Source organism: Tursiops truncatus, chromosome 7, assembly GCF_011762595.2.
Source record: "Tursiops truncatus isolate mTurTru1 chromosome 7, mTurTru1.mat.Y, whole genome shotgun sequence".
NCBI classification, from domain to species: domain Eukaryota; kingdom Metazoa; phylum Chordata; class Mammalia; order Artiodactyla; family Delphinidae; genus Tursiops; species Tursiops truncatus.
Window position 1 is genome coordinate 33,897,278 of NC_047040.1, and position 13,749 is coordinate 33,911,026.

General features: G+C 34.7%; 2 protein-coding genes across 6 annotated transcripts in view; one reads left to right on the forward strand and one right to left on the reverse strand.

Moving 5' to 3' along the window:
* C2CD6 (C2 calcium dependent domain containing 6) overlaps window positions 1-13,749 on the forward strand; it is a 142,517-nt gene that overhangs the window by 72,313 nt on the left and 56,455 nt on the right. For both annotated transcript variants that reach the window (XM_073807394.1, XM_073807395.1), the window contains exons 11-13: window positions 1,672-1,738; window positions 3,550-3,593; window positions 4,761-5,054. In XM_073807394.1, the coding sequence (XP_073663495.1) occupies window positions 1,672-1,738; window positions 3,550-3,593; window positions 4,761-5,054 (405 nt within the window). The remainder of the gene's footprint in view (window positions 1-1,671; window positions 1,739-3,549; window positions 3,594-4,760; window positions 5,055-13,749) is intronic.
* The window catches only part of STRADB (STE20 related adaptor beta), a 93,988-nt gene continuing 87,511 nt past the window's right edge, over window positions 7,273-13,749 (reverse strand). Inside the window, exons 12-13 of one of the 4 annotated variants that reach the window (XM_073807399.1) lie at window positions 7,938-8,066; window positions 7,296-7,468 (exon numbers count right to left, since the gene is read on the reverse strand). In XM_073807399.1, coding sequence (XP_073663500.1) covers window positions 7,968-8,066 — 99 coding nt within the window. In that variant the 3' untranslated portion in view covers window positions 7,296-7,468; window positions 7,938-7,967. Of the gene's footprint in view, window positions 8,067-8,900; window positions 8,922-13,749 lie in introns of those variants that run through there. The other 3 variants (XM_073807402.1, XM_073807398.1, XM_073807403.1) reach the window with 3 other exon arrangements.

Below are 13,749 nucleotides of genomic sequence, written 5' to 3' on the forward strand. Positions count from 1 at the left end.
TTGATTAATAATTTATAAGGTTTAGTTTTTAACAGCTTTGTTGAGATATAATTCACATACTATACAGTTCATCCATTTAAAGTGTACAATTCAGTGACCCTAAGTATATTGACAGAGTTGTGCTTCCATCGCTACAATCAGAGAACATTATCATCACCCCAAAAAGAAACCCCATACCTCTTAGCCTATACCCTCCAAACCCCTCATGCCCTGCTAGCCCTAGATGACAACTAATGTACTTTATATCTCTAAAGATTTTCTTGTTCTAGATATTTCATATAAATGGAATCATACAATATATGGTCCTTTGTGACTTGATTCTTTCACTTAGTATAGTGTTTTTAAGGTTCATCACTATTGTAGCATGTATCGATACTTCATTTCATTTCATTGCCAAATAATATTTCATTGTTTGGATATACTACATTTTTTTATCTACTCATCAGTTGATGGACATTTGGTTGTTTCCACTTTTTAGCTATTATGTATAATGCTGCTATGAACATTCATGTGCAGTTTTTGTGTGCATGTATGTTTTTAATTCTCTTGGGTATATACTTAGGAGTGGAATTGCTGGATCATATCATAATTCTGTTAACTTTTTCAGAAACTACCAAACTGTTTGCCACAGCAGCTGCACAATTTTACATTTAACCAGCAATGCATGAGGGTGCCATATCTCCTACAACACTTGTTATTTTCCTTTTTAAAAAAAATTTAATTATGGCCATCCTAGTGGGTTTGAAGTGGTATTTCATTGTGGTTTTGATTTGCATTTCTTTAATGACCAATGATGTGAACATCTTTTTGTGTGAATACTGGCCGTTTGTATATCGTCTCTGAATAAATTTTTATTCATATCTTTTGCTGATTTTTTAATTAGGCTATTTGTATTTTTATTGTTGAGTTGTAAGAGTTCTTTATATATTTTGGATACTAGACCCTTATCAGATATAAAAGTAAGATTTACTATTTAGAAGTACTATCTAATCTATACATTTTGACCTGGCAGTAAAAGATTCATAGGGATTTCAGTGAATAGATAAAACATTGACTAAAATCACAGCTTTGAAATGGTAGTCATAACATATTGATATATTCATGTTTTTCAATGCCTCTGAGATAATTGGGCAGGATTGTGCTGCGATAAGATAAATTGATTAGCATTTGCTAATACAGAATTAGTATTTTAGGAAAATTTTGCAGGGCTTTTCATTAAAGGGACTCTGAACTTTGGGTTCTCATTGAAAAATCAGTATTTTATAAGAGCCAGTGGTCACTCCACCTTATAATTCTTCTTGGAATTTTATAAAGATCCACATCACTTTGCAACTGATAGACCATAATGTATTCCAATAAAAAAGTGATCTGTTTCCCGGGGGTATCCTCTTATACCACTTGAAGTTAAACATTATGTCATTTGTCTTGTAATCTTTTTCTGTCATGCATTCATCATTCAGAAACTCTATCAATTCTTGGGTCTTCTCTTCCTGGACCATTAACTCCTAGCCAGGGTGTGCCTCTCTTTAAAACAGTACTGTTTGCTTTTCTCACAAACCCATATTCTTCTTGTCTTCTGTAAATTTTTAAAAAGTATTTTAAAAAGTTATGAAAGCAGGAAAAAATAATTTAGCTCTTTAAACATTTCTCCAATATGTTTTTTTCTTCTAGGAAAGTAATACCAATGAGATACTTGAAAGCCAATTGGAAGAGAGACCTACAGATACCGTAACATCAGGTTAAGAAACTAATTTACCTTTTTGTATTTATTATTAAGATAATTAAAACAGGGTGGTTATATCACAAAAAGAAAACTAGCAATCTGCTTTAAGTATACTTCATTTTTTGTTAGGGAATAAAAATACATTTCATTATAGTTTTGGTATATAGTATTTATTTTGTAACACTCCAAAGAAAATACTTAGACCCAATTAAGAGTTATTTTTATTTTTAATAGTCCTTTCCTCTTTAAGAGCAAGGAAAATGTTAAATCTTACCTATAATCTATGACAAGGTATTTTTGTTAAACATTGTTAACTGTAGAGCTATTGGTCTTTTTTATGTGGAGGATGTGTGTATGCACGTGCGTGTGCGTGTATGTGTGTAAGAGAAAGGGAGGAGGAGAGAGAGCAGGACAGGAAATTAAATTAACATTAAATGTGAGAACTTTGCACAAATTATCAGTAAGATATTTAATTAATAGAAGATACTGTTCATGCAGTCTTTAAGAAAAATCTCTCTTAAGAGATTCATTTAGAAAGTAAGTTAAAATAGATGCATAATACTCTATCTTTAAAATCTTGGATTCTGCTGGTGTGGATTAATGATTTATTTTTATAAGACTGGCCACAGGTTACTTCTCTAATTCTACTTCCCCAGCTACCTCAGGCTTTGATATATTCATTTCTTAACCTCTGAGGATCAACCAGCCTAGCAGAGCTATTTCATCTTTAATCTACTCTTTCACTGAAAGAGTTTTAGGTTGTAGGAAAATCACAACTTCCCTCTTCAATATTGCTGTTGAATATTGGAGGTTAACCTCTCTCACACACTGGTGGTTACTATTTTTTTTTTTTTTTTTTTTACTTTTTTTCACTTATCCACGGAGTTTATTTCAAGTCCCATTGGATCCTCTAGTGACTTCTTTCCTTTTGGCATTCCAGTGGCTCCCTGTAGTTACAGCTAACATTTACTGATCACTGAGTTCCAGGCACATTACTTGGATTATGTAACTCAGTACTCAGAGCAGTCAATCGAGGGTGCTATTATTATTTATCCACATATTTACAGATGAGAAAACTGAGGATCAAGTCAATGAGAGGTGACACAGCCATTAATTTGAACCTAGTCTATTTGACCCAAGAACTCAAGCATTTAACCACATTGCTGCTCCCATTGTATATACTTGTAACATACCTATAAGATAAGCTATCACTAATCTATTTTACATGTGAGAAAACCAAGCCTCAGAAAAATGAGCTGACAGCAGTCATGCAGCTAATAATGACCTTAATAATTTTTTTTTTACTAGACTTATGCATCCCTTTGTATCTCAATTATTTATTCCCTTTCCCTTTTAGAATTTTCTTTTTTGTTTGCTAAATACGTATTCTTTATATTTCTAGGAAAACTTTACAAGTGCTTCAGTTAGCCTCTCTTGAATGGTCCTATTTTTTCTGGTTACATACAACTTTACTCTTTTTTTCCAATCCCAACCTTATCACTGACCATCTGGGATTTATTTTTATTTCCTCTTGACTTTTAGTAAAATATAGTACATGCCTGTTTTTATGTCTTATATTGAGGGATCTGAAATCTTATCATTTTATACATGTTTTCACTTCATCTCCACACTTGTTCATTTACTCCTCCATCTTCCCAGAGATTCATCAGCCTGTTTTTACTAAATATGTAGTGTTTATGTTTGAATAACTGCTTTGATTTAAATTGCTCTTATTCTTGGTGAGAAAAACTGTACTATTTTATTAATGCATATAAATAATGTTTATTTTTATATATAATAAAATACTTTTATGAATTTCTTAACAGATATCCTTCGTATAAAGGAAGAAGCTGAAACTCTTCCAAGTGAGGTAAGGGAACTTGAAAGAGAACTTCGAATAGTTACTATTTTATAAAGGGATGAAATATTTGTAAATGGAGAAATATTTATAGATGGAAAGAAGAAAGCACTCAAGAAGTTATTCAAGTTTTCATGGTTATTTCTGTTACAACAATATCTGTACAGTGTTACACGATTTATTTAATTTAAATTACGCTATTAAAAGGGAAGTTTCAGTATCAAATAGTAACATTTTAAAGTACATATGAATATAGGGGACAAAAGGTGTTTATGAACAGAAGGAGGGAAACAAGTAAAAGAAAGCATAAAGTTCTGCACTTAGAAATGGATGCCACAGACCTAACTACATTCTTTACTTTTTCTCTATAATACAGCTGTGTATTCTCTGTAATGTATAATCTCCAAAGTAATAGTCTGTATTTTATAAATAGAAATAGAGTTCACATAATATTATTTGCTTTTTAGCTTTTACAGAAGGTATTAATTCCGTAAGGCAGTGGACCCCTATGTAAACCAATAAAATATAAAAGATTATTCCATACTGCTTGACAAATAGGATTTAATGATTTCTATTCTTGGGCCAGTGGCTCCCAAAATACCAATTGAAGAGTCAGTATGTTCTGTTTTGCACAATCCAAAGAGAGAGAAAAAAAGACAATATAGAGAATTTCTCATACAGCTAAACTTACTTGGCTTAACAGACTTAACAGTCCTTTCTTTTATGATACTATTCTTTGTACTATTTTGCTATTTAAATTTCCTTTATTTTACCATATTATTGTGATTTTTTATGATATTGTTCTTTGTGCTATTTTGCTATTAAAGTTTCCTTTGTTATGGTATATTGGTGATAGTATAGTAACAGTAAAATGTCAGACCCCTTGGTTTTCTTCTCTGAGATGCTGATGATTTATACAATATGAATATATGAGAACCACTAGTTTATAATGCAGTATGATCATTTTTATGGATAATATCCTATAGTCCATGGTATCAGGCAAGTAGAGAATTTCTCAACTCTTCTAATAAGGAATGTAATAATTTACAAATATTGATGGTAACTTGTTATAATAAAGGATAAAAGTACAAATGATGTTAAGTCCGATTTTGTTAGTTTTAAATATTTTCTAGTTGATAATGATTAATAGGTAGCTTGTCTTATTGATACATTTTCTAGTTACTGGATAATGAGGATAAGAAAGGCCTGACTCTGCCAACTTTGAACCAGTCGGGTGAAGATGATTCAAATGTTGTTGCTCCTAAAAGTGACATGTCAACAAAGGAAACAGATACTCCATTGCCCACTATTCCTAGGCTGACGTTAGCAGAAGAGGACGAAATACCACCTTTAGAGGAACACCAGCAAGAGGCTATGCCGGAGAGAAAAATGAAAAATCTGTTCTTCCCACCAGAAGAAAAAATGAAAGATAGATATCCAAGCCTTTTAAAAACTGACTCATCTCCATCAGAGGTAAAGTTGAAAAATATCCATATAAATCCAGGTAGAATAAAGAGGAGGAACTTAAATTTATCTCCAACAGAAATTAGGTGGCAAAGCAACAATGTGAGCTTAGCTTGAAGGAAGAGCACAAGCTTAGTTTCCCCAGATTCAAAATCAAAAGGTAGTTTTCAAAGTCACGATCCAAAGGAAGACCTTGAACTAAAGGTATGTGCCCTCGTATTAGAAGTATAAGACTAAGAAAAACGAAAGAATTCATTAATAAAAAATAAATAAATTGAAAATACAAATGTCTCCAAGTAGAAGTGTGTCTAAGTATATTAACTATTCCCACCCTACTAATACTCCTCAAGTAAGGAGGAAAAAAACCTTTGAAGGAAAAGCAAAGTGATCTGAGAAACCAGTAATACAAACCAGTCTCATGGTTTGATGTGATTCAGCTGAAAATATAACAATGGTAGCAAAATCTAAATTCAAAGGAAAGCCTGAGAGGTTATTTCAGTGGAAATTTTTAATGAAACTGTTATAGGAAATAGCATATGTGCCCCTGTTACAAACAGTTTTATAGTTTAAAATGAGAATGGGGCTTCCCTGGTGGCGCAGTGGTTGAGAGTCCGCCTGCCAATGCAGGGGACACGGGTTCGTGCCCTGGTCCGGGAAGATCCCACGTGCTGCGGAGCAGCTGGGCCCGTGAGCCACGGCCGCTGAGCCTGTGCGTCCAGAGCCTGTGCTCCGCAACGGGAGAGGCCACAACAGTGAGAGGTCCACGTACCAAAAAAAAAAAAAAAGAGAATGATCTGAAAATTTAAAGGTACACCAGGGAAAAGCATTTCTTAAAATGACAGTTATTCTACTTAGATCTTTACATCTTGTTTGAGTCACTATCATAAAGCAGTGTAAAAATGTGTATTGGTCAGTGGGAAAACAATCTGAGTTCTAAGTATGGCTCTGCCTCTAAATACGTCAGCAAGCTTGCGCACCTGAATCCCTAGGCCTATTTTCTCATCTACTGAATGGTAGTTTATACTAGGTCATTTCTAAATTCCTTTCCAAATTCCAAAAGATATAATTTTATTAAGTATCTCAAGTTGGGGAATTATTCCTAATTACCTAGATCAATACGCTAAGCAATGTAACTTAAAAAGAAAAACATTCTTGTTTTTACTGAATGTGAAAGTAATACACAGTCATTATAGGAAATTTAGAAAATAGAAGTATAAAAAAGAAAATAAAAGTAGTTATAATTCTACTGCCACATTTAATAATTTTATTTCCTTTCAGTCTTTGTTATTAACATATGTATCTCTCTCTTTTTTTTTAAAGAAGATGTTGGGGGTAGGAGTTTATTAATTAATTAATTTATTTTTGCTGTGTTGGGTCTTCGTTTCTGTGCAAGGGCTTTCTCTAGTTGTGGCAAGCAGGGACCACTCTTCATCGCGGTGCACGGGCCTCTCACTATCGCGGCCTCTCTTGTTGCGGAGCACAGGCTCCAGACGCGCAGGCTCAGTAGTTGTGGCTCACGGGCCTAGTTGCTCTGTGGCATGTGGGATCCTCCCAGACCAGGGCTTGAACCTGTGTCCCCTGCATTAGCAGACAAATTCTCAACCACTGCGCCACCAGGGAAGCCCACATATGTATATCTCTTATTTATTTTTAAAAACTTGGATCAAACTATATATGTATAATTTTATATTATGCTTTTTAAAACTTGATATTATATCATAAGCATGTTACCTCAATTTTCTTTAAAATTTGCAAGGTGCAGGATAGCCTCAAATATTGATATTCAGTAATTTAAAATAGTTTCTATATTTTTGGACATTAAGCTTGAAATTAATATTCTTTTACCTATTTATTTGTGTCTGTGATTATCTCCTCATATATTTATAGAAATAGCATGTTGACAAATTGCTCTCCTGAAAGATTGTGCCACTTTATATTCTGACCAGTGATATTTGAGTATTAATGATATTTTAAATAATGATTAAAACATTTTCATGCTTATTAGCCATTTTGATTTTCTCTATGAGTAGATGAGTAGACTGTCCATTTTTTCTGTTGAGTTTTTGGTGGTGTTGTTTAGGTTTTATAATGAGCTCTTTTTATTATAAAGATAATAACCTTGTATATTCATGGCACATACTTTTTCATAGTTTTTGTGGTTTGCCTTTTAATTTCTTTATTGAATCTGACTTCCAAAATATTCAGTTTTCATTTCATAAGTGAATTATTTATTGCTCCATAACAAACCACTCCAAAATTTAGTGGCTTAAAATAGCCATTTTATTATTTCTCAAGATTCTATGGGTTGACTTCGCTTAGGTAGGTAGTTGTTTTGCTCCACTTGATGTTGGCTGGTCCTGTAGTCATCTAGGAGCTTGACTGGGCTGGAACACTCATTATGGCTCACTTATGTGTTTTATACCCTGATGGAAACAGCCGTAGGTCTGGGCTCAATTGGGATGCATGGACATCTGGTTTGATGTGCCTGTTTCTCTCCCTCTCTCTCAACTTCTCTCTCTCTCTCTCTGTCTCAGTTTCTCTCTCTGTAATCTTAGGGATTATTCCTCCCCCTGTCCATGCAAACTCTTCATATGGTCTCTCTATGTGGTCTTTCTAGCAGGGCAACTGAACTTTTTATGTGGCAGCTCAGGGCTTCCAATATACAAAAACAGAAGCTTCAGGTACTCTTAAGACTTAGGCTTTGTACTAGCATAGGGTCACTTTCACTCCATTCTGTTAGTTAAAGTAGGTCACAGGCTCAGCCCTGACCCAATATGGGAGGGGACTACATAAGAGCATGAATTTTGGAAGGTGTTGTTCATTGGGGGTCATCCACAGATTAACCATCTCTAGCTCCAAGTAATTTCTCTCCCAAAAGCAAAATACACTTACTCTGCTTCCAAAATTCTTAGTTTCATGCCATTACTGCATTAGGCTCAAGCTTAAGTACAGAATTTCATCATCTAAATCAGATCCAGGTAGATGAAGCTTCTTGAGCGTGGCTTCTCTCAATCTTAAGACCTGTGAATTGAAGAGACCAGTTATCTGTCCACTACATACATACAATGGTGAATCAGAAATAGGATAACAACAGGCACTTACATTCCAAAGGTGAAGGAAGGGTAAAGAGAAGCATATAACAGTCAGTGAGCCATAGTAATTCTGAAGTTTCTGGCTCTGCCCTCTGAGAATCTTTCTTTTTCCATAAGAAAGAGCTTATATTTGTAGCTGAGTAGCTTTGCAGCCTATGTCTTATCTGTAGAAAGTTAAGAATTCAGAAACCTCTTTGCATTTTAAATTGTCTCTGTTCCTTTCAGTCCAAGATACTATGATTATCTTAGAGATTTTGCGGGTTTCCTGGGTATCAAATTATGACCTTAGCCAAATGTTACACCCCCAAATATCTTTAAAACATGCCCCTGTTTAACTGATAGTCAAGGTGCTATAGCACAATATCCTTAAGAATCTTAGAAGCTCTCTGGTCTAGCAGAGAGGGTCTAAGAGGCCACCCTAAGATACTTAGAATATTTTTTGTCTAGTCAAGTGGGTCTGTAAGATACTACCTTAAATATTTTTGAAGTGTTAACAACAGTTCTTATGGCCTTGTGATCTTGACTTTGAAACTACATTTTACTGGCAATGCCATTGGAACCTGACCAATGAAGTCATGAGGTAGGGATTCCTGGCATTGGTTTAGTGGCTTAACAGTGTCATTAAGGACCCAGGAACCAGGCTCTTTCTTATCTTTCCTCTTTTTCACAGTCTGCTTGTTACTTCATTATTACCGGATGTTTGCTTCAGTGCTAGGCATCATTTGTAGATCAAGGCAGGGGGTAGAACATTCAAGTTTTCTTTTGCACTTGCCCCCTTTTATTTCTACAAAGAAACAGAAATTTACCCAATAACCCTCCAGCAGATTTTATGTCCCATTGACTAGAATTAGTTTACATGACTATGTTTAGCTTCAAAGGAGAATGAAAAAACTAGCATTTGGCAAAATGGAATGGGGTTGCCAATAATGATTCATCATTTGGGGCTGTATACCTTGCTGTTACAAGCAGAATTCAGGTTCTGTTGTGACAGGGTGGTATCAGGAGCGGTTATTGTATAATCAGCGCAGTTAGCAGTAGCACCACAATTATTCTTCTGTCTGATGGGAATGCTCTTCTCCGGATCTTCTTGGGGTTCATTCATTCACACCATTCAGGTCTCTACTCAGCTGTTACCTCCTTAGAGGGGCCTTCTCTGACCACCCTAAGTAAAATAATTATCCACTCACTCACCCTACCCCATCTCTATTTTTTTCATGTATCATTACCTGGTATCATATTACATGTTTCTTTACTTGTTATTGTCTGTCACTCCCACTTGACTTTGTTCCAAATGGTAGGGATTTAGTCTTACTCATCACAGTATCTTACCATTCAGAGTGGTGATGAGTCCATGATGGGCACTCAATAAATATTTGTTGAAATAGTTAATTAATTAAAAATACTGCAGGGTTTTGAGGCATTTTCTTTGGAATTCTCTGAATATGTTACAATTCCTGAGCCTCAGTGTATGTGATTAATCAAAATCATTTGGTCCTAGGGAAATACAAATTATTTTAATACTTTCAAGGTGAATGAAGCACCTAATTCTAGCATACCAAATATCAGGCATGAGGCAGCGAGATTAATTCCATATTCCATAAAGAGTAGTGATAAAGGCTCTGATTATTTATGAGTTTTTGACTTTAAAGTCACTAGTGCCTGCTGAAGACTAGGATTAAGGAAGGCAGGGAGTGGTATGTGCGATAATCACTAACCTTCTGTTCATTTGAATTTTTAAAAAAATTTTATTTTACATTGGAGCATAGTTGATTAACAATGTTGTGTTAGTTTCAGGTGTAAGCAAAGGGATTCAGTTTTACATATACATGTATCTATTCTTTTTCAAATTCTTTTCCCGTTTAGGTTATTACAGAATATTGAGCAGAGTTCCCTGTGCTATACAGTAGGTCCTTGTTGGCTATCAATTTTAAATATAGTAGTGTGTACATGTCAATCCCAAAGTCCCAATCTATCCCCACCCCGACCCTTCCTCCCTGGTAACCATAAGTTCACTCTCTAAGTCTGTGAGTCTGTTTCTGTTTCGTAAATGAGTTCATTTGTATCATTTTTTTTAGATTTCACATATAAGTGATATCATATATTTGTCTTTCTCTGGCTGACTTATTTCACTTAGTATGAGTGAAATAGTATGCTATACAGTAGGTTCTCATTAGTTATCTATTTTATACGTAGTAATGTATATATTTCAATCCCAATCTCCCAATTCATCCCACTCCCCTCCCCCCTTGGTATCCATAAGTTTGTTCTCTACATCTGTGTTTCTATTTCTGCTTTGCAAATAAGTTCATCTGTACCATTTTTCTAGATTACACATATAAGTGATATTATACAATATTTCTTTTTCTCTTTCTGACTTACTCTGTATGGCAGACTCTAGGTCTATCCATGTCTCAGCAAATGGCACCATTTTGTTCCTTTTTATGGCTGAGTAATATTCCATTATATATATGTACCACATCTTCTTTATCCATTCCTCTGTTGATGGACATTTAGGTTGCTTCCATGTGCTGGCTATTGTAAACAGCACTGCAGTGAACACTGGGCTGCATGTATGCTTTCAAACCATGTTTTTCTCCAGGTATATACCCAGGAGTGGGATTGCTGGATCATATGGTAGCTCTATTTTTAGTTTTTTAAGAAATCGCCATACTGTTCTCCATAATGGCTGTACCAATTTACATTCCCACGAACAGTGTGGGAGAGTTCCCTTTTCTCCACACCCTCTCCAGAATTTATTGTTTGTAGACTTTTTGATGATGGCCAGTCTGACTGGTGTGAGATGATATCTCATTGTAGTTTTGATTTGCATTTCTCTAATAATTAGTGATGTTGAGCATTTTTCATGTGCCTCTTGGCCATCTGTACATCTTCTTTGGGGAAGTGTCTATTTAGATCTTCTGCCCATCTTTTGATTGGGTTGTTTGTTGCTTTGTTTGTTTTTTTGAATTTAGCCACATGAGCTGTTTGTAAATTTTGGAGACTAATCCCTTGTCAGTTGCATCGTTTACAAATATTTTCTCCCATTCTGTGGGTTGTCCTTTCATTTTGTCTGTGGTTTCCTTTGCTGTGCAAAAGCTTTTGGGTTTAATTAGGTCCCATTGGTTTATTTTTGTTTTTATTTCCATTACTGTAGGAGATGACTCAAAAAAGATATTGCTGCAATTTATGTCAAAGAGTGTTCTGCCTGTGTTTTCCTTTAACAGTTTTATAATATCCACCCTTACATTTAGGTCTTTAATCCATTTTGAGTTTACTTTTGTGTATGGTGTTAGAGAATGTTCTAATTTTATTTTTTTACATGTAGCTTTACATGTAGCTGTCCAGTTTTCCTAGCACCATTTATTGAAGAGACTGTCTTTCCTCCATTGTATAGTCTTGCCTCCTTTGTCATAGAGTAATTGACCATACATGCATGGGTTTCTTTCTGGGCTTTCTATCCTGTTCCATTGATCTGTATTTCTGTTTTTATGCCAGTACCATACTGTCTTGATTACTGTAGCTTTGTAGTATAGTCTGAAGTCAGGGAGCCTGATTCCCCCAGCTCCATTTTTCTTTCTCAAGATTGCTTTGACTATTCAGGGTCTTTGTGTCTCCATAAAAAATGTATCTCCTTAAAAATTTTTAAGATTTTTTTAAATTCTAGTTCTGTGAAAAACACCACTGGTAATTTGATAGGAATTGCATTGAATCTGTAGATTGCCTTGGGTAGTATAGTCATTTGACAATATTGATTCTTCCAGTCCAAGAACATGGTATATCTTTCCATCTGTTTGTGTTATCTTTGATTTCTTTCATCAGCATCTTATAGTTTTCAGAGTATAGGTCTTTTTTCTCCTCAGGTAGGTTTATTCCTAGGTATTTTATTCTTTTTGATGCAATGGTAAATGGGATTGTTTCTTTAATTTCTCTTTCTGATCTTTCATTGTTAGTGTATAGAAGTGCAAGAGATTTCTGTGTGTTAATTTTGTATCCTGCCATTTTACCTAATTCATTGATGAGCTCTAGCAGTTTTCTGGTAGCATCTTTATGTGTAGTATCATGTAATCTGCAAACAGTGATGGTTTTACTTCTTCTTTTCCAGTTTGGATAACTTTTATTTCTTTTTTTCTCTGATTGCTGGGGCTAGGACTTCCAAAACTACATTGAATAAAAGTGGCGAGAGTGGACATCCTCATCTTGTTCCTCATCTTAGAGGAAATACTTTCAGCTTTTCACCATTAAGTATGATGCTAGCTATGGATTTGTCACATATGGCCTTTATTATATTGAAGTAGGGTCCCTCTATACCCACTTTCTGGAGAGTTTTATCATAAATGTAAGACCAGATACTATAAAACTCCTAGAGAAAAACAAAGGCAGGACACTGACATAAATTGCAGCAATATCTTCTTTGGATCTGTGTCCTAGAGTAATGGAAATCAAAAATAAATCAATGAGACCTAGTTAAACTTAAAAGCTTTTGCACAGAAAAGGAAACCATAAACAAAACAAAACGACAACCTACAGAATGGGAGAAAATATTTGCATATGATGCAGCTGACAAGGGATTAATCTCCAAAATACACAAACAGCTCATGCAGCTCAATATAAAAAAAAAACCCAATCAAAAAATGGGCAGAAGATCTAAACAGACATTTCTCCAAAGAAGACATACAGATGGCCAAAAGGCACATGAAAAGATGCTCAACACTGCTAATTATTAGAGAAATGCAAGTCAAACCTACAATGAGGTATCACCTCACACCAGTCAGAATAGCCATCATCAACAAGTCTACAAATAATAAGTGCTGGAGAGGGTGTGGAGAAAAATGAACCCTGCTACACTGTTGGTGGGAAATGTAAATTGGCACAGCCAACTATGGAAAATAGTATGGAGTTTCCTTAAAAAACTAAAAATAGAGCTACCATATGATCCTGAAATCCCACTCCTGGGCATATATCCAGAGAAAACCATTGTTCAAAAAGATACATGCACCCCTATGTTCATTGCAGTGCTATTCACAATAGGCAGGACATGAAAGCAATATAAAAGTCCATCAACAGATGAATGGATAAAGAAGATGTCATACATCTATACAATGGAATATTACTCAGTCATAAAAAAGAATGAAATAATGCCATTTGCAGCAACATGGACAGACCTAGAGATTATCATGCTAAGTAGAGTAAGGGAGAAAGATAAATATCATATGATATCACTTACATGTGGAATCTAAAAAAAATGATACAAATGAATTTATTTACAAAACAGAAACAGACTGACAGATATAGAAAACAAACTTATGGTTATTGAAGGGGAAAGGTTGAGGGAGAGAGAAATTAGGAATTTGGGAGTAACATGTACACACTACTATGTATAAAATAGATAAACAACAAGGACCTACTGTATAGAACAGAGGACTATACTCAGTATTTTTGTAATATCCTATATGGGGAAAGAATCTGAAAAAGAATATAATATATATAACTGAATCACTTTGCTGTACACCTGAAACACAACATTGTAAAACAACTATACTTGAATAAAATAAATTTTAAAAAAATATCTTGTCTGCAAAGATGTGTGATGGACAAGGCTGTTGCAAATGTTT